Consider the following 19,981-nt stretch of genomic DNA (forward strand, 5'->3'; position numbering starts at 1 on the left):
AATAATATACACAACAAGGACATGTAGGTGAGGAATACACACTTTGGAAACAGTTACCTTCTTGTAGTCTTCCATCAGCAGCAGCTGTTCCATCTGGGAATATCGTTTTTACATAGATGCCAACTGGTCCATAAATGCTGTCCTTCCCGCCAACAATACTGAATCCCAATCCCTAACAACGATTAATCACAGTTACATAACTGTCTGATCTTTAGAACTTTCTTATTAATTTTTAACTGAGAAACAAAAGTATTCCATTATAGTAGTATGTGACACAATAATACATACAACTTATAATAAGGATGGTTTTCTATTGCCAAAAATTAAAGGTAACAAAACAGTGTTATAAAAATTCCACTGATTTTCTTGCACTAGAACCAGGGCCAGCAGCCCCAGACCGTCTGAGATGTGTGTACAGTAGTGTAGTAAATCTAGAGATATGTGCATCAAAGGGTTAATAAAGATTCCACTCCATATTCTGCATTGATCTGTGAAATAATAAGTATGTTGTATGATCCTATATTAATACACTTCACCAGATTTTATGAATGTTTCTAATGCTTGGCATACACTACCAGATAAAATGCCTGTCAGACCAACAGGCATTTTATCTGGCAGCCTGCCAGCCGCAGAAGTCGCCGGCATACACTGTGAGAGAAATCTCACAGTGTATAGCCCGACATCCGTGCTCCGCCCCCCGGGGCGGAGACATTTCCCTGTTCCTTCCGTAGGAAGGAACACAGGAAATGTCTGTCTGTCGGCTGCGCTGGGCATACACTGCCAGATGCGGCCGACAGTTTACCCGCTAAATATCGCATCGGACGGGCATGCTGGACAATTAATTGAGTCCATCATGAGCCATCGGAGCTGCTCGCAGCCCTTGGGGTTGCCTTAACCCACCGCAAGCACAGCGATCAGTGCTGGCTGAAATACATGCAGATGACGTGTACAATGACGCTACTTTGCTATTTATGCACGCCCTTTAAACGTCGTTTTGGCGGCCTGACACACCTGCGTTCGCACATCCACTCCCCCGTTCACAAGCACCTTCCCCTATTACCACCCACAAACGGCACTATCTGTCACTCTAAGCAGCGACCTGATAGTGGCTTACGAGCAACCAAAATCAGATCGCAATGACTGGTTTGCACACGCGCACTGCAAATTATTCGCATGCGCAGATGGCCGAAAATTGCTCAGAGCGAGCGACCGCAACTTAGCGACCGGGTCAGTGCCGTCTGATGAGAACTTTGTCCAGAATTGTTGCTATACGCTAATAGCCTTATGCAGATTTCACAGAAATCTCTGGCAGAAAGCTAATAAGCTCTGCAGATCGCAGTCTGTCCCCATTATTATCAATGGGTACTACGATCTGACCCCTATGTACCTGGCTCCGAAAGCAAAGCTTTTTGGAGTTTAGCCCTGATAATTTATTTTAGATGGCATAAACCACTATAAATTTATGGAGGCTTTACTCACAGGAGAGAGATTTTCCGATCCCTCTCCGGAAACTGACACTACGCACATCCGCAGTGTTAGATTCCCCAGACTCCTCCAATATGCCGGGGAAGAAGCTCACAGGGAAAGCGGTTATTGCTACTGCTGTCCCTGTGGATTCAGTTTAGTACATAGTGGGAATATTTACATTCATAGGGGTTTATTTTTTGCAATAAACGCGATATTGTCTTGAATATTTTTGTCCAAAAATTTTGCTATTATTATCAATTTTAACTAACTTTTCCCCTCTATGCAGTAAAAAATTTCTCAGGGACAGAGGGCCTGATTCAGAGCCAATCGTAAGCGGCAGTTTGTTCGCTCCGAGCGATGTTTGGCCAACTGCGCATGCGTACGGATCGTTATACGCATGCGCTAACCAGTCAGTGCGGCCGAAATTCATGTGCTCGCAAAATAGCGAATGCCTGCTATTTTGAGTGACAGAAAGAGGCGTATGTGGGTGGTAACAGGGGAAGGTGCTTGAAAATGGGGAGTGGAAATCAGAACGCAGGCGTGCTTAAAGGTCAAAACGGGCGTTTTATGGGTGTGCATATTTAAAACAGCAGCGTCATTGACCACGTCACTGGGTGATTTTATAGTCAGAACTGCTCGCAAAATTGTGGTAGCAAACACCAACCCCAAGAATAGCGAGCAGTTCATACCCATGTCGATGTACTCGATTAATAGCGGACATGACGTAGGATGCGAGCAGCCAGGGGGCGTATCTTTCCAAAAAATGAATGCAAGTTTTGTTCGCTCGTTCAGACATAGAGGCGTGAACAGACCGCAAACAGCGAACGGTTCATTTGAATAGCCACCCCTTGTTTTAGAACGAACGACCGCAAATAGCGAGTGGCTCTGAATGAGGGCCAGAGTCTGCATTAACACAATGTAGTGTTTTCGTGTATCAAAAGACTGTACTGCTCTGTAGTATTGTGCATGCTCTGACTTCAGATTAGGCATGCACATACCGATGGCCCATCTGTATACAGCATATACATTTACATAGAGTATATATTTATATATACACTATATATAGTAGGGGTGAGCGGGTTCGGATTTCTGAAATCCGAACCCCCCCGAGCCCCCCCGATCCGAGTCCGATCCGAGTCAGGCTCGACTTTTCCCGCCTGACTCGGATCTGACATCGAGGCAAAACGTCATCATCCCGCCTTCCGAGTCTCGCGGGTTTTGGATCCTATATAAGGTACCCGCGTCGGCGCCATTTTCTCACTCGGCTGTGGACAGTGAAGAGGGAGGGTGGGAGTTAGTGCTGTGTAGTGTAGTGTAGTGTAGTGCTGCTGTTGTCCACTACTTCAAAGTCCATAGGGGCTGGCTGTGTTGTGCTGTGCTGCTGTTGTTAATAGGGGCTGTGTCCACTACTTCAAAGTCCATAGGGGCTGGCTGGACTGTGTTGTGCAGTCAGTTCCAAAGTCCTGTGCAGTGTCCCAGTCCTAAAGGGGTGCTGTAGTGTTGTCCAGGGGGTGCTCTGTCCATCAGGGGTGCTCCCCCCAAGTGCTAAAAAAATAATATATTTTCTGTGTTTGTGAATTGTGTGCGCAGTAGCCGCACGTGCATCAACAAAGTAGTGCCAAGCGTGCGCCTGTGTCATAAGTAAAGGGCCGGCTGGCTTGACCGTTAAGGGTGCTGTAACCCCCGAAAGTACACTCCAGTCCAAACCAAAAAAAAAATTATTTTCTGTGTTTGTGAATTGTGTGCGCAGTAGCCGCACGTGCATCAACAAAGTAGTGCCAAGCGTGCGCCTGTGTCATAAGTAAAGGGCCGGCTGGCTTGACCGTTAAGGGTGCTGTAACCCCCGAAAGTACACTCCAGTCCAAACCTAAAAAAAAATTATTTTCTGTGTTTGTGAATTGTGTGCGCAGTAGCCGCACGTGCATCAACAAAGTAGTGCCAAGCGTGCGCCTGTGTCATAAGTAAAGGGCCGGCTGGCTTGACCGTTAAAGGGTGCTGTAACCCCCGAAAGTACACTCCAGTCCAAACCAAAAAAAAATTATTTTCTGTGTTTGTGAATTGTGTGCGCAGTAGCCGCACGTGCATCAACAAAGTAGTGCCAAGCGTGCGCCTGTGTCATAAGTAAAGGGCCGGCTGGCTTGACCGTTAAGGGTGCTGTAACCCCCGAAAGTACACTCCAGTCCAAACCTAAAAAAAAATTATTTTCTGTGTTTGTGAATTGTGTGCGCAGTAGCCGCACGTGCATCAACAAAGTAGTGCCAAGAGTGCCCCTGTGTCATAAGTAAAGGGCCGGCTGGCTTGACCGTTAAAGGGTGCTGTAACCCCCGAAAGTACACTCCAGTCCAAACCAAAAAAAAATTATTTTCTGTGTTTGTGAATTGTGTGCGCAGTAGCCGCACGTGCATCAACAAAGTAGTGCCAAGCGTGCGCCTGTGTCATAAGTAAAGGGCCGGCTGGCTTGACCGTTAAAGGGTGCTGTAACCCCTGAAAGTACACTCCAGTCCAACCAAAAAAAAATTATTTTCTGTGTTTGTGAATTGTGTGCACAGTAGCCGCACGTGCATCAACAAAGTAGTGTCAAGCGTTCGCCTGTGTCATAAGTAAAGGGCCGGCTGGCTTGACCGTTAAGGGTGCTGTAACCCACGAAAGTACACTCCAGTCCAAACCAAAAAAAAAATTATTTTCTGTGTTTGTGAATTGTGTGCGCAGTAGCCGCACGTGCATCAACAAAGTAGTGCCAAGCGTGCGCCTGTGTCATAAGTAAAGGGCCGGCTGGCTTGACCGTTAAGGGTGCTGTAACCCCCGAAAGTACACTCCAGTCCAAACCAAAAAAAAAATTATTTTCTGTGTTTGTGAATTGTGTGCGCAGTAGCCGCACGTGCATCAACAAAGTAGTGCCAAGCGTGCGCCTGTGTCATAAGTAAAGGGCCGGCTGGCTTGACCGTTAAGGGTGCTGTAACCCCCGAAAGTACACTCCAGTCCAAACCTAAAAAAAAATTATTTTCTGTGTTTGTGAATTGTGTGCGCAGTAGCCGCACGTGCATCAACAAAGTAGTGCCAAGCGTGCGCCTGTGTCATAAGTAAAGGGCCGGCTGGCTTGACCGTTAAAGGGTGCTGTAACCCCCGAAAGTACACTCCAGTCCAAACCAAAAAAAAATTATTTTCTGTGTTTGTGAATTGTGTGCGCAGTAGCCGCACGTGCATCAACAAAGTAGTGCCAAGCGTGCGCCTGTGTCATAAGTAAAGGGCCGGCTGGCTTGACCGTTAAGGGTGCTGTAACCCCCGAAAGTACACTCCAGTCCAAACCTAAAAAAAAATTATTTTCTGTGTTTGTGAATTGTGTGCGCAGTAGCCGCACGTGCATCAACAAAGTAGTGCCAAGAGTGCGCCTGTGTCATAAGTAAAGGGCCGGCTGGCTTGACCGTTAAAGGGTGCTGTAACCCCCGAAAGTACACTCCAGTCCAAACCAAAAAAAAATTATTTTCTGTGTTTGTGAATTGTGTGCGCAGTAACCGCACGTGCATCAACAAAGTAGTGCCAAGCGTGCGCCTGTGTCATAAGTAAAGGGCCGGCTGGCTTGACCGTTAAAGGGTGCTGTAACCCCTGAAAGTACACTCCAGTCCAAACCAAAAAAAAATTATTTTCTGTGTTTGTGAATTGTGTGCGCAGTAGCCGCACGTGCATCAACAAAGTAGTGCCAAGCGTGCGCCTGTGTCATAAGTAAAGGGCCGGCTGGCTTGACCGTTAAGGGTGCTGTAACTCCCGAAAGTACACTCCAGTCCAAACCAAAAAAAAAATTATTTTCTGTGTTTGTGAATTGTGTGCGCAGTAGCCGCACGTGCATCAACAAAGTAGTGCCAAGCGTGCGCCTGTGTCATAAGTAAAGGGCCGGCTGGCTTGACCGTTAAGGGTGCTGTAACCCCCGAAAGTACACTCCAGTCCAAACCAAAAAAAAAATTATTTTCTGTGTTTGTGAATTGTGTGCGCAGTAGCCGCACGTGCATCAACAAAGTAGTGCCAAGCGTGCGCCTGTGTCATAAGTAAAGGGCCGGCTGGCTTGACCGTTAAGGGTGCTGTAACCCCCGAAAGTACACTCCAGTCCAAACCTAAAAAAAAATTATTTTCTGTGTTTGTGAATTGTGTGCGCAGTAGCCGCACGTGCATCAACAAAGTAGTGCCAAGCGTGCGCCTGTGTCATAAGTAAAGGGCCGGCTGGCTTGACCGTTAAAGGGTGCTGTAACCCCCGAAAGTACACTCCAGTCCAAACCAAAAAAAAATTATTTTCTGTGTTTGTGAATTGTGTGCGCAGTAGCCGCACGTGCATCAACAAAGTAGTGCCAAGCGTGCGCCTGTGTCATAAGTAAAGGGCCGGCTGGCTTGACCGTTAAAGGGTGCTGTAACCCCCAAAGTACACTCCAGTCCAAACCAAAAAAAAATTATTTTCTGTGTTTGTGAATTGTGTGCGCAGTAGCCGCACGTGCATCAACAAAGTAGTGCCAAGAGTGCGCCTGTGTCATAAGTAAAGGGCCGGCTGGCTTGACCGTTAAAGGGTGCTGTAACCCACAAAGTACACTCCAGTCCGAACCAAAAAAAAATTTATTTTCTGTGTTTAGCCGCACGTATATATCAAATCGATATAACATAAATGGAGGACCAAACTTTCTCCGATAAAAATAAAATAGAGAAAGATCAAGAACCACTTCCTCCTAGTGCTGAAGCTGCTGCCACTAGTCATGACATAGACGATAACATGCCATCAACGTCGTCTGCCAAGGCCGATGCCCAATGTCATAGTAGAGGGCACATACAATCCCAAATGGCAAAGTTCAGGAAAATGACCTTGAAAAAGACATTTAAATCAGCTGAAGAGAAACGTAAACTTGCCAATATGCCATTTACGACACGGAGTGGCAAGGAACGGCTAAGGTCGATCCCTAGTATGTTCATGACTAGTGGTTCAGCTTCACATGACGATGGAAGCACTCCTCCCACTAAAAAAATCAAAAGAGTTAAGCTGGCAAAAGCACAGCGAAGAACTGTGCTTTCTAAGAAGATATCACAAATCCCCAAAGAGAGTCCAAGTGTGGTGGTGGTTGCGATGCCTGACCTTCCCAGCACTGGACGGGAAGAGGTGGCTCTTTCCACCATTTGCACGCCCCCTGCAAGTGCTGAAAGGAGCACCCACAGTCCACTTGCTGATATGCAAATTGAAGATGTCACTGTTGAAGTACAACAGGATGAGGATACTGGTGTAGCTGGCGCTGAGGAGGAAGTTGGCGAGGAGGATTCTGATGGTGATGTGGTTTGTTTAAATCAGGCTCCGGGGGAGACAGTTGTTGTCCGTGGGATGAAAAAGCCCATCACGGTCATGCCTGGGCAGAAGACCAAACATTCCACCTCTTTGGTCTGGCAATATTTCTATCCAAATCCGGACAACAACTGTCTTGCCATATGTACCATATGTAAAGGTGAAATAAGTAGGGGTAGGGACGTCAACCACCTAGGAACATCCTCCCTTATACGGCACCTGCAGCGCGTTCATAAAAAGTTACTGTCAAGTTCAGAAACTTTGGCTCAGACCGTAAGCAGTCCAGGGACACCTAAATCCCGTTGTCCTGTTGTATCCAAGCGCCTGCAAACCACACCGTCAACTCCCTCCTCGTCAATTTCCTCCTTAGTCAGGATCGGAAGTAGTCCTGCAGGCCATATCACTGGCATGACTGACTCTCCTATCCGGGATTCCTCCGGAGGATCCTGCATTGCTACGCCTACTGCTGCCGCTGCTGCTGTTGCTGCTGCTGCTGGGAGTCGTTCATCATCCCAGAGAGGAAGTAGGAACACCACTACTTTTACTAAACAATTGACCCTCCAACAGTCCTTAGCGAGGAGGATGAAGTACGACAGCAGTCATCCTGAAGCAAAACGTATAACTGAGGCCTTGACTGCTATGTTGGTGTTAGACGTGCGTCCGGTATCCGCCATTAGTGCAGTGGGATTTAGACAATTGATGGAGGTAGTGTGTCCCCGGTTCCAAATCCCGTCTAGATTCCACTTCACTAGGCAGGCGATACCGAGACTGTACAGAAACGTCAGAAAAAGTGTCCTCAGTGTCCTGAAAAATGCCGTTGTACACAATGTCCACTTAACCACGGACATGTGGACAAGTGGAACAGGGCAGACTAAGGACTATATGACTGTGACAGCCCACTGGGTAGATGTATCACCTTACGCAGCAACAGCAGCAGCGTCACCAGTAGCAGCATCTCAGAAACGCCAGCTCGTTACAAGGCAGGCTACGCTGTGTATCACCGGTTTCAGTAAGAGGCACACCGCCGACAACCTCTTAGAGAAACTGAGGGAAATCATCGCCCAGTGGCTTACCCCACTTAGACTCTCCTGGGGATTTGTGATATCTGACAACGCCACCAATATTGTGCGGGCATTACATCTGGGCAAATTCCAGCACGTCCCATGTTTTGCTCACACAATAAACTTGGTGGTGCAGAATTTTCTGAAAAGCGACAGGGGCGTGCAGGAGACGCTTTGGGTGGCCCGAAAAATTTCTGGCCACTTTCGCCATTCAGCGACTGCGTGCCGAAGACTGGAGCGCCAGCAAACACTCTTGAACCTGCCCCGCCATCACCTGAAGCAAGAGGTTGTGACGCGGTGGAACTCAACCCTCTATATGCTTCAGAGGATGGAGGAGCAGCAAAAGGCCATACAAGCCTATACATCCACCTATGACATAGGCAAAGGAGGGGGTATGCACCTGACTCAAGCGCAGTGGAGAATGATTTCCGTGTTGTGCAAGGTTCTTCAGCCCTTCGAACTTGCCACACGTGAAGTCAGTTCAGACACTGCCAGCTTGAGTCAGGTCATTCCCCTCATCAGGCTTTTGCAGAAGCAGCTGGAGAAAGTGAAGGAGGAGCTAAGACGGAGCGATTCCGCTCGGCATGTGGGACTTGTGGATGAAGCCCTTCATTCGCTTTGCCAGGATTCCAGGGTGGTCAATCTGTTGAAATCAGACCACTACATTTTGGCCACCGTGCTCGATCCTAGGTTTAAAGCCTATGTGGTGTCTCTCTTTCCGGCCGACACAAGCCTGCAGAGGTGCAAAGACCTGCTGGTGAACACACTGTCAGCTGAAGCGGAACGTGACACGTCAACGGCTCCTTCTTCATTTTCTCCCGCAACTGGGGCTGCCAGGAAAAAACTTAGGTATCCTAAGCAACCCGCTGGCGGTGATGCAGGGCAGGCAGGACCAAGTTTGGACATCTGGTCCGGACTGAAGGACCTGGCAACAATTTCTGACATGTCTACTGTCACTGCATATGATACTGTCACCATTGACAGAATGGTGGAGGATTACATCGGTGACAGCATCCAAGTAGGCATGTCAGACAGTCCATACCTGTACTGGCAGGAAAAAGAGGCAATTTGGAGGCCCCTGTACAAACTGGCTCTATTTTACCTGAGTTGCCCCCCCTCCAGTGTGTACTCCGAAAGAGTGTTTAGTGCAGCCGGGAACCTTGTCAGCGAAAGGCGTAGGAGGTTGCTTCCACAGAATGTGGAGAAGATGATGTTCATCAAAATGAATTATCAGCTCTTCCAGGGAGACCAGCCTCCAGAAGGTACAGAGGGACCTGTGGTGGTGGATTCAAGTGGGGACGAGTTAATACTTTGTGAGGATGAGGATGTACACACTGAAGAGGGTGAGGAATCGGTGGATGAGGAGGATGAGGATGACATCTTGCCTCCGTAGAGCCAGTTTGTGCAGGGACACATTAATTGCCAGCTTGTTTTGTGGGGGCCCAAACGAACCAATCATTTCAGCCACAGTTGTGTGGCAGACCCTGGCGCTGAAATGATTGATTTGTTAAAGTGTGCATGTCCTGTTTATACAACATAAGGGTGGGTGGGAGGGCCCAAGGACAATTCCATCTTGCACCTCTTTTTTTCTTTGCATTATGTACAGTTTGGGGCCTAGTTTTTCTAACTGCCATCCTGCCTGCCACTGCAGTGTCACTCCTAGATGGGTCACGTGTTTGTGCCGCCCACTCGTGTCGCTTAGCATAGTCATCCAGCTACCTCGGTGCAACCTTTTGGACATAAAAACACTATTGTGAGGTGTGAGGTGTTCAGAATAGACTGGAAATGAGTGGAAATTAAGGTTATTGAGGTTAATAATAGCATAGGAGCAGAAAAACCTACAAATTCTGTGATTTTAGCTGTTTTTATGCTTTTTTTCAAAAAAATACAGATCCAAAACACAAAACCCAGAACCCAAAACACGGAAGGGTGGTTTTGGCAAAACCAATCCAGATCCAAAACACGAAGAAAGATCCAGATCCAAAACCAAAACACAAAACACGAAAAGTGGCCGGTGCACACCCCTAATATATAGCCCTTCCTGGTGCTTGTCTGCTCATATGCTCCCTCCCCCACACACTGGCCTGTTTCCAACTCTGCTGTACTGGCTATGTATGTATGTAGATAGATAGATAGATAGATAGATAGATAGATAGATAGATTTACAGTGGCGTAAGTTCATCCCAGATGCCCGAAGGCAAGTTATCATTTGGTGCCCCCCTTGTGTATGTGACTATGTTTCTATCAGGCCTATTTACTAAAGTAAATTTGCAGGATATCCCCCCCAGAAAAAAAAACATTTTACGGGAGATATCTGCAGATTTATAGAATCCCCCGAATGTACTGTATCTGCATTACGGAGACTGGCCCCGGTAGCTAATACTATGTAAAACCTGATGTGGGGGCTTTGAGGAGTGAGTTTTAGTTAAGATACTGTAAGACTGTGGTGGGACTACAAATCACAAAATGCCCAGTCTACTGGCGATTGCTTCACATGCCGGGAAGTTGCTCCACTAAAAGTCTGCCCCCAGACTCAGTCGCTGGTGCCCCAGGCCCCCGCCTCCCATGCACTCTTATCCGCAGCTCCGTCTGGTGCATCCTTGTTGACATCCAGCTCCTGGAAGATCTGCAGCCGCACTTATACTCTGGCCCGCCCCACAGGTATGCAACCATAGCTTTTGCCAGCAAGGAGTGGGACGGGGAGTTGTGGGTGGGAAGGGGGGGAGGGGGTGCCGGACATGTCTCACTGGCATAAGAAGCTGCTGAGGAACAGTGACACCAAACACCAATAGGGGGAGGTTAGGGTTAGGCTAGGGGGAGGGGGGGTTAGGGTCAGGCACCACCGGGGGGAGGTTAGGGTTAGGCACCCCCCGGGAGGGTTAGGTTTAGGGTGCAGGGAGGGGGGGTTAGGTTTAGGCACCCAGGGGGAGGTTAGGGTTAGGCACTGCTAAGGGAGGGTTAGGGGTTGGGGAGGGTAAGGGTACTTACTTAGCTTAGTCGGGTTCTTCAGCTTCCGGCCTTCTGGTGTCGGGATTTTCTCTTCCGGGCTTAGGTCCGGCAGTAATACATACCAGTTACATGCATAGCCGCTCTTTCTTTGATCATTTAGTTTAATTTTCTACTGTTGTGATTTCTTAATGTAATGCTTTTCTCACCTTAAAATTGTCCTTATCACACCAGTCTTTCTAAAATTTCTTATTTAAACCAGAGGCACTAGCCACACTAATCTTTTAACTGTAGCCTTTGACGGTGTTATCAAGTTCCAGCTTCAAGGTGCTTTCCTGATACCTATATTGTATTATAATGTACTATGCGATGATGGCATATTAAAGTATAAAGCTCAATTATAGCGGGATTGTCTTCTAACATTGCAACTTCCAGTGTAGCACATAAAATAACAATAATATGTGAATCCACCTCTAGCGCTCCTCTGAACCCAAATTCACATCAAACCATGTGGTAGATATATTAAACTAATGATCACCATGAATGAGTCCACTTGATAGTAAGCAAATGTACACCAGGTCCAATAGGAACTTCTTATACACAGATGATTGATGACATCTAAAAAAATTCCTCCGTTTGTGTGTTATTAACACCAATAGGGGGAATAAAAGAGAAGACAAAAAATAGTGCAGATCAAACTTGGACATATAGGTTTTAATGACAAGTTTGCACTTACAACATGCAGGTTTAAACAGGCATTTGTTTAAAAACATCAATGGTGGTAGGCTGACAGCACTCCCAATGACTCCATCCTTCACCTTCTAGATGACAAATGAGGGAAGGCAATAGCCCAGCTCCGGATACTCGGATATGCCACACAGGAAGGGGTACTCCAGGAAGCGCTCCACCACTTAGCCCACGCTTAACGCGTTTCGGAACATCAGTCCTTCATCAGAAGCTTCTGATGAAGGACTGATGTTCCGAAACGCGTTAAGCGTGGGCTAAGTGGTGGAGCGCTTCCTGGAGTACCCCTTCCTGTGTGGCATATCCGAGTATCCGGAGCTGGGCTATTGCCTTCCCTCATTTGTCATCTAGAAGGTGAAGGATGGAGTCATTGGGAGTGCTGTCAGCCTACCACCATTGATGTTTTTAAACAAATGCCTGTTTAAACCTGCATGTTGTAAGTGCAAACTTGTCATTAAAACCTATATGTCCAAGTTTGATCTGCACTATTTTTTGTCTTCTCTTTTATTCCCCCTATTGGTGTTAATAACACACAAACGGAGGAATTTTTTTAGATGTCATCAATCATCTGTGTATAAGAAGTTCCTATTGGACCTGGTGTACATTTGCTTACTATCAAGTGGACTCATTCATGGTGATCATTAGTTTAATATATCTACCACATGGTTTGATGTGAATTTGGGTTCAGAGGAGCGCTAGAGGTGGATTCACATATTATTGTTATTTTATATGTTTTTGGAGTTGTGTGGGTGTTTACTCCTTTTGTGTCTTCATCACCTGCTGCACCTCAGTATTTATTGCGCACTGTGTATCTAAATTGTTTTTTCTAGTGTAGCACATAGACAAGGCCACAGCAGATAGATAGATAGATAGATAGATAGATAGATAGATAGATAGATAGATAGAATAGGGAATACATACGGGAGACCGTCAGTCAGGGTGCCGGTGGTCAGAAGACCGATAGGGGCTTGGTAAGTATTCTAACCCTCCCGTCCTGCATCCTAACCCTAACCAACCCCATTAGTGCCTAACCTAACCCTCCCACCTTAGTGCCTAAACCCCTCCCACCCCGGTGGTGCCTAAACCTAATTCTGGTGCTGGTATTCTGTCCGCGGGCCAGGATTCCGGCACCGGGATTTAGATCGTCGGCATCCCAACTGCTGGCATCCCGACCGTTGGCATCTTAACTGCGTCCCATAGAGAGATATATGTAGTATCATTAACACAAACCCTGATATTGTGGTATAATATGTACACAGGGTCTGATTAACTATGGATCGCTATTGCGTTCACAGCTGCAATTATGCACACAGATCTGTTGCGAAATTATGATACTTAATGCAATGGCAAAGCCGTCGCACAGCCAGCATAGAGATGCCCACTACCACTATCTCACATCTGTAAGACCTTGCAGTCCTACATATTCATAGGTAACATCGGCCCCTCACGCACAATTACAACAGGTCTGACCTTCCTTAGAAATTGCTAACCTCGTTGCACGCTGTGAGCACTCAAGTTACGTGTGCCGTCGCAGTGGCTAATTTATGCACGCCCATGCAACAGCGTTCAAACAGACAGGCACGCCTGCGTTTCTCCAAACACTCCCCCGTCACCCCCACCCCCCCAAACCCTGATGTCCCATCCCGTCTGCGATGGTTTTGTATCTGCATAGGGGATAGCAGTGCGATCGCAATGCTAACTCAAGCACGCGCATTGCGATGCATCTGCGGTAAAGCATCATTGACCTATCTGCGTAAACTGTTGCAGTTGTGATCTATAATGAATCAGGCCCACAGTGTGATCTACTATCTCCTTACACAACCTTAAAGTCACAGGAAAACTGGGGTAAGCAGTCCAGCAATTACATAGTGATGAACATGAATCTCCTTTTTATCCTGCCTCAGCTTCAGATGGTGTAATGGTTAGCATTACTGCCTCACAGCACTGAGGTCATTGGTTCGATACCCACTATGGCCCTAACTGTGTGGAGTTTGTATATTCTCCCTGTGCTTGCGTGGGTTTCCTCCGGGTGCTCTGGTTTCCTCCCACACTCCAAAAATATACTGGTAGGTTAATTGGCTCCTAACAAAAATTACCCTTAGTGTGTATGTGTGTGAGCATGTGGTAGGGAATATAGAGTGTAAGCTCCACTGGGGCAGGGACTGATGTGAATGGCCGAATATTCTATGTACAGCACTGCGGAATATGTGTGTGCTATATAAATAACTGGTAGTAATAATAATAATGTAGACAAAAAATATTACATGGATCATTATTTTGTCAATAACAGAAGTCCTGCCATGCCTATATACATATTATGTTAATAATAATAATAATAATAATAATAATAATAATAATAATAATAATAATAATAATAATAATAATAATGATAAATTGGAACTCACCTTGCCTTGGCCTTTCATTAAAATGATATTGGAAATAACAGAGGCTTGTGTGGAGCTTCTGATGTTCATCAATTGTGCTGAACTCAGAGACCTTGATGAACGGGAAACACCCTGTAAGCACGGAGGATTAAATAAGATAACATTGATGTTCCCACTTTACAGTATCCTCCTTTTATTCATACAACTGATTTGTTCAACCCCCTAATAGGAAGTATAATGAAAATACATTTGTTTGACTCTACTTAGGTGTGCTGCAGGGTACACAAACACAAGTGCAAAAGATGCTGCACACGTGGTTTATTTGTAATTGTAGTTGCACCTTATTATTTCTTGTTTGCAACTGGCGTTACTTTTCATATATTGTCGCCATAAAGGGCATGGCTTAACCAGGGCTTTTACCCAGGCATAAGAGAAATACAAATAACAGGCATATTTACTCTTCTGGATATTACCGTACTCTAAGGCGCTACTCGGGTGCAACCAATATGAAGCAGATGAAGTCGCAGGGTCTCAGAGTTTAAACATGAAACATATACATTTATTCAATAAAATAAAATAAAACATGAGTACAAAATGGATCACAATCACATTAGGACACGAATTGAATGAGTCCAAATTATACAATGCAGTAATCAATTGTCAAGGGAAGACAGGGCGGTTTTACCGCATATGGTTTGAATTCCCAGAATTAGAATACACTTGGTATGTTAAATACTGGCAGTGTATATACAGGTAAAAACAACGTCAATAGTAGGTCCAGTGAAATGGGTTCATATATTAGGAAATCCTACCCGGAGCAGCCTTGAGGAAGAGACTTTACGTCTCGAAACGTGTTGGCAACCTGCACCTGTGTCATCTCCTGGACCCCAAGCTCACCTACAGGGGTTCCTCCCTGTTTGGGTTAAGCTATCGGCTCCACTGCAGGGCAACCCGGGTATCCTGCAGCCAACACCCGCTAGCTCCACACTTCTCTCCAGGTAGAATTTCCTAATATGTGAACCTATTACACTGGACCTACTATTGGTTGCATCCGAGTAGCGCCTTAGAGTACGGTAATATCCATTTCTTCCACAGTAATTTGGTTTTCACTATGGAAAACCACCTACTTACAGGGCCCGCTTACACTCAGGAGCACCCAGTTTCGCATATACACTATATCCTCAAATATTTACTCTTCCGCAGTTGTGTTGACAACCCTCACTTAACTTTGCCTACAAGAGAATGCCCCATTAGCACCCAGTTATGCCTCGTCAGTCACAAGTGGAAGTGCGACTGAAATGCGTATGACTTGGAATCACCCGTGCTTGTATGTGCAGTGTGAACACGGAAGATACGCTCCGCTTACTGGGCTACGTTCAACTCTGCTTTAGGCCCTGCGTGTCCACACTTTTTTAATTTCATAACAAAGCTAAACTTCAAAAAGATAAGGAAAGACAAAACAGCTTTTTAATTTAATGGCAAAACAAATGACTAACAATATAGCGAAATAAAACCACAATAGAAAATGGTAAAGTCAATTCTCTGTGTAAACAATGTCAGTTTCGTAACCCTCTGAGGTAAACAAAGAAACTTTTTTATTGGAAGCCTAATGATATAACATTTGTTTATTAACAACAATACATACTTGCCAACTGTCCCTGATTGTCAGGGAGACTCCCTAAAATAGCAGCAATCTCCCTGACTCCCAGAAGAGTCTTCTAGGGGGTAAATTTACCAAAGTGAGAATTTTTAGAAGTGAGTTTTAGAAGAGATGTTGCCTATATCAACCAATCAGATTCTAGCTATTATCTTCTGGAAGGTGCTAGTTAAATATTAAGTAGAATCTGATTGGTTGCTATGGGCAACATCTCTTCTAAAACTCACTTCTAAAAAGTCTCACTTTAGTAAATTTACCCCTAGCAATCTCCGTGATTGCACCTTACCCCCATTTTGAAGCTGTTATACATATATAAAAAACCAGTTACAGTATATAAATTCAAATGGGATCATTACTATCATTTCCCTGCATTTCCCTATGGCTACATGCATTTTCAGAAAAGTATCAGTGTGTTTTCATTAACATGTAGATCTTACTAACTGCTTTGGGGCTTATTTACATTTGGATGTAATGAATTCTATGACACGCCTCTCAGATGTAGCAGTACACTAGATTGTGATTACTTCACAATCTCCCTGAAATGCTTTTTCAAAGTAGGCAAGTATGCAACAATAAGTTTTTTTTGCAGTTGATTTATTTTAATTACTTTAGATAAAAAGTATTTAGTTGTTTAGGACAGTAGTTCTTACCTCCAGTGCTCAAGTACACCTAACAGGCCATTTTTTCTGGATTTCTTCAATTGTGCACAGGTTAAAGTATGATCTGTTAGGGGTACTTAAGCACTGGATTTGAGAACCACAGTATAGGAGATTGTTATGTTGCTTAAAAGTGTATCTTATTAATAACAGTCAGATAATGAATAATTAAATTAAGAGGAAATAAAACTATAATCATGGTTTGTTTACACAACATTAAATTGATTTGCTCAACAAAAGGTGCGCTCTGAAGGCATAAAAGTAGGAGAGTATTATCTCTATAGAATCAATCATAGTAATGGTTGCATGTGCATGCACAGGTTGTCACCAAGGTTGGCAACCTTGAAAATATTCTCTAATGATAATTTCCTAAATCATTACTGACAGGCAGCATTTTTTACTAACACATTATTTCTTCAAACAATCCAAAAATAAGGAAAACTCATAACTCCTAAATGCAAAAAGGGGATTCAGGGCCTACAAATAATGTACTCATCATAACCCATTACTATATTATACAGGGTGCTTCACTCACTATTGGCCGCAAAGTTTTTCATATAACTTTTAAAGTAATTGACATAAAGTGAAGTTTCACACAGCCCCATCTCGTCTGTGTGTTATGTGCCGTAATGAACCGGTATACAGCTAAACAACATGTATTTATTGTTCAGACGTACTGGAAAACTGAGTCGCTAAATGTTCATATGGGCACGTAACACACAGACATGATGAATGTGGACGCCTCAGTACACAACACCACTGTCTGAAGCAGGAATACCTACTGACTAGCAGTGGCAGCTCCAGAGGTGAGGCTGCAGCACAGTCCAAAATTCAAATAGGGGAACCACACCAACTGCCATCCTCACTGGCATCCTCCCTGTCAGTTGGTGTGGCTCCCATCTTTGAATTTTGGACTGCGCTGCTGAATAAGGTGGAGAACAGCTGGTTATCATTTCACACATGCATGAACAGCTGGTCTGAATGCTAATGGTGAACACTTTCATCACTTGCTATGACTTCCTCATGTTTCTCATAGACCAAGGTATGTCTGTGTCACATTTCACTAAAATATGTCAATTACTTTAAAAGTTATAAGAAAAACTTTGGGGCCAATAGCGAGGGAAATACCCTGTATTATATATTTTTTACCAATATAATTCTTACCAACAGGAAAACATTTGATAATTTCTTTACTGGTTGCCAGTACATTTACTGATGGTTGGCCACCAAGCACAACATATTACATATTGCAACCACCAAAAATGGGCAATTTAATAATAGTACATTGGCCAAGTTTTAAATAAATGTAGCAGTAATAAATGATGCAGTGAATGGAATAAACTCTCTCACTCTCTCTCTCTCTCTCTCTCTCTCTTTCTCTCTTTTTCCTTCCCACCTGGACAGCCCCTGTTGGACAATCTAGCTGTTGAGATAAAGATTTCCTGTTGCTAGATAGGTTTGGAGGTTGTCTTTCTCTGTACAGTGATTGTTGTTGTTGCTTAGTTGCCGAAGGGTCTATGTCACCAATCCAGTAAGGGTTGACACCTAATACACAAAGCAAAGCAGAAGAAAAAACTCATGAGACAATTCGCAACAGCAGAAATAGTTGTTGATTGTTTATAAGTGTACACATAACTGTGTTAAAAGTAAACTATACAAAAAGATGTTAAAATGTTTACCTTTTATTTTATATAGTGTACCCTGACCCACTTGGCGTGCTACAGTACATGGCCTGCGTTATACATGACACCATGGGTAGGATGCAGCAAGCATCGCATTGTTTGCATGCGGTGTATCCCACCACTCATTGCATGTATGCCAGTATTCATAACACCGGTATGCATGAAGAAATTCACAAAATTCAAAAAGGACAGCTCTCCCAGTAAGAGCTGTCCCAGTAAGAGCTCTCCCAATAAGATCTCTCCCAGTAAGAGCTGTCCCAGTAAGAGCTCTCCCAGTAAGAGTTCTCCCAGTAAGAGCTGTCCTTTGCGAGAGAGGGCATTCCAAGTTTATGACCCAGAAGTCCCTCTGCGCATACACAGGACGTCGCAGGGGGTGCTGAGATGGATCCGATTGGATCCCTCTCACAGCACTTTGTGGAAAGAAGCCCATAGGCTTCCATTGGGTAACACCATCTAAAGGTAGCATTACCCATCATTCCAAACTGAGGAAAGCTTTTCTTGCTTTGCTCTCTGAAGCTTTGTGCATATCAGAAATGTAGTCAAACCCCCGAAAACTGCATTTTTCTGGGACTTGACCGCATGTATTGATAAAAGTGCGCCCCTTTTTACTATCCGGGTACACACTATACAAATATCAGCCGATCAGCCGATAATTGTGTGATCGCCCCAGACAATTGTATAGTGTTATGCAGGAGCGTTAGCCAATGAACGGCTTAAAATGCTTCTAAACCAGTCATATCGAGGTCTGATGTGCTGCACATGCATTCTCCTTTCCCGATCATGTTAAAGACATCTGCAGACATCATACATTCAGCAATTATTGCTCATTGTGTATCGGGTGCACGCCGATCCAATAATCGCTCTGTCGGGTCAGAGCGTTTATTGGGTCTGCAGAATGTATCTATATGTGTGTACCCAGGCTCCTTCACAAAAGTTGTTGCCTAAACCTAAGTCTCCCGGGAGGGTGCCTAACCCTAACCCTCCCTTCCCCTAGTCTAACCCTAACCTCCCGGGGAGGTGCCTAACCCTAAGTCCCCCCCGGGAACCCTGAACCTAACCCCCCCCCCTTGGCGGCTGTCCGCAGCGGCGTTCGGCATCAATTCGATCGGGATGCCGAATTGTTACTGAAAATTTTTGTTTTCAGTAACAATTAGATGATCACCAGAAGCACAGTAATTAACCTAACATGTTAATTGGTTAGAACTTCTGGGTATATCAATTTGTAATGTATGCAGCTTCTTTAAATTGGGAGGAGAAATAGGACTTGAAAGGACACAGACTCACTTGTGACCAGGGGCGGATTTTACCTAGGGTCAGCATTGCCCCCCACCCCCCCACCCCTAGTAAAATCTGCCAACTCCAGTGAGCCAATGAGTCCATGCACTGGCTTCACTGTCAGTGGCTTCCCATTGGGAGCACTACCTGCCAATCATACACAAGACAGGCAGTCCAAGGTGGAGGTGTTTCCTCCCCCTGGGACTGCCACTCTGGGCTGCGATTAACAGAAATAGCGCTTCCAATAGGCACCCACTTCTCTGCCTTACCGTCAGCCCTACCCAGCTTCTAGGGGCTGCAGCTGATAGTCCCTAAAAGCTGGTGTTTGTGCACATACACTACCGCCGCTCCCACCGGTGTTTGTGAGCATGCGCTGGTCCCGGAGCCTGCCAGATCAATTACGCAGAGACTGTCTCCTCAGGCTCCGTCTGGAGTGCAGCAGGGGCAGCCCCTCTATGTGATGAGGTAGGAGCCGTTGCTGCTTGTGACCAATAGGTAAAGTCTCCGACTGAGCACCCAAAGAAAGAAAGGGCCAGGACTTAGGTACATGCAGCATTAAGCACCTCTGTGCTTGCTCCAATGCACCTGCTCTGCTCTATCTGGTGGCGATCTATCAAACCTTCTACTGAGGATAAGTGGAGATGGTGCCCATAGCAACCAATCAAGTTTTACCTATCATTTCATAGAATGTACTAGATAAATTATAGCTAAACTGTGATTGGTTGCTATGGAAAAAAGATATATTTTATATTTATCAGCGCAGGCAGGGGGCCCTGGTAGCGACTCTAGCGAGGCGTCCTC

At 45.3% G+C, this 19,981-nt stretch overlaps 1 protein-coding gene across 5 annotated transcripts in view; it reads right to left on the bottom strand.

Moving 5' to 3' along the window:
* Positions 1-19,981, bottom strand: part of IL16 (interleukin 16) — a 154,399-nt gene that overhangs the window by 61,674 nt on the left and 72,744 nt on the right. For 4 of the 5 annotated variants that reach the window (XM_088472854.1, XM_088472853.1, XM_088472855.1 and 1 more), the window contains 3 exons: positions 17,620-17,768; positions 13,932-14,042; positions 58-172 (listed from right to left, as the gene is read on the bottom strand). In XM_088472854.1, the coding sequence (XP_088328980.1) occupies positions 58-172; positions 13,932-14,042; positions 17,620-17,768 (375 nt within the window). Of the gene's footprint in view, positions 1-57; positions 173-13,931; positions 14,043-17,619; positions 17,769-19,981 lie in introns of those variants that run through there. The other variant, XM_088472857.1, reaches the window with a different exon arrangement.

The sequence above is a fragment of the Taudactylus pleione genome, unplaced genomic scaffold (assembly GCF_031769625.1).
Source record: "Taudactylus pleione unplaced genomic scaffold, aTauple2 ptg000129l, whole genome shotgun sequence".
NCBI classification, from domain to species: Eukaryota; Metazoa; Chordata; class Amphibia; order Anura; family Myobatrachidae; genus Taudactylus; species Taudactylus pleione.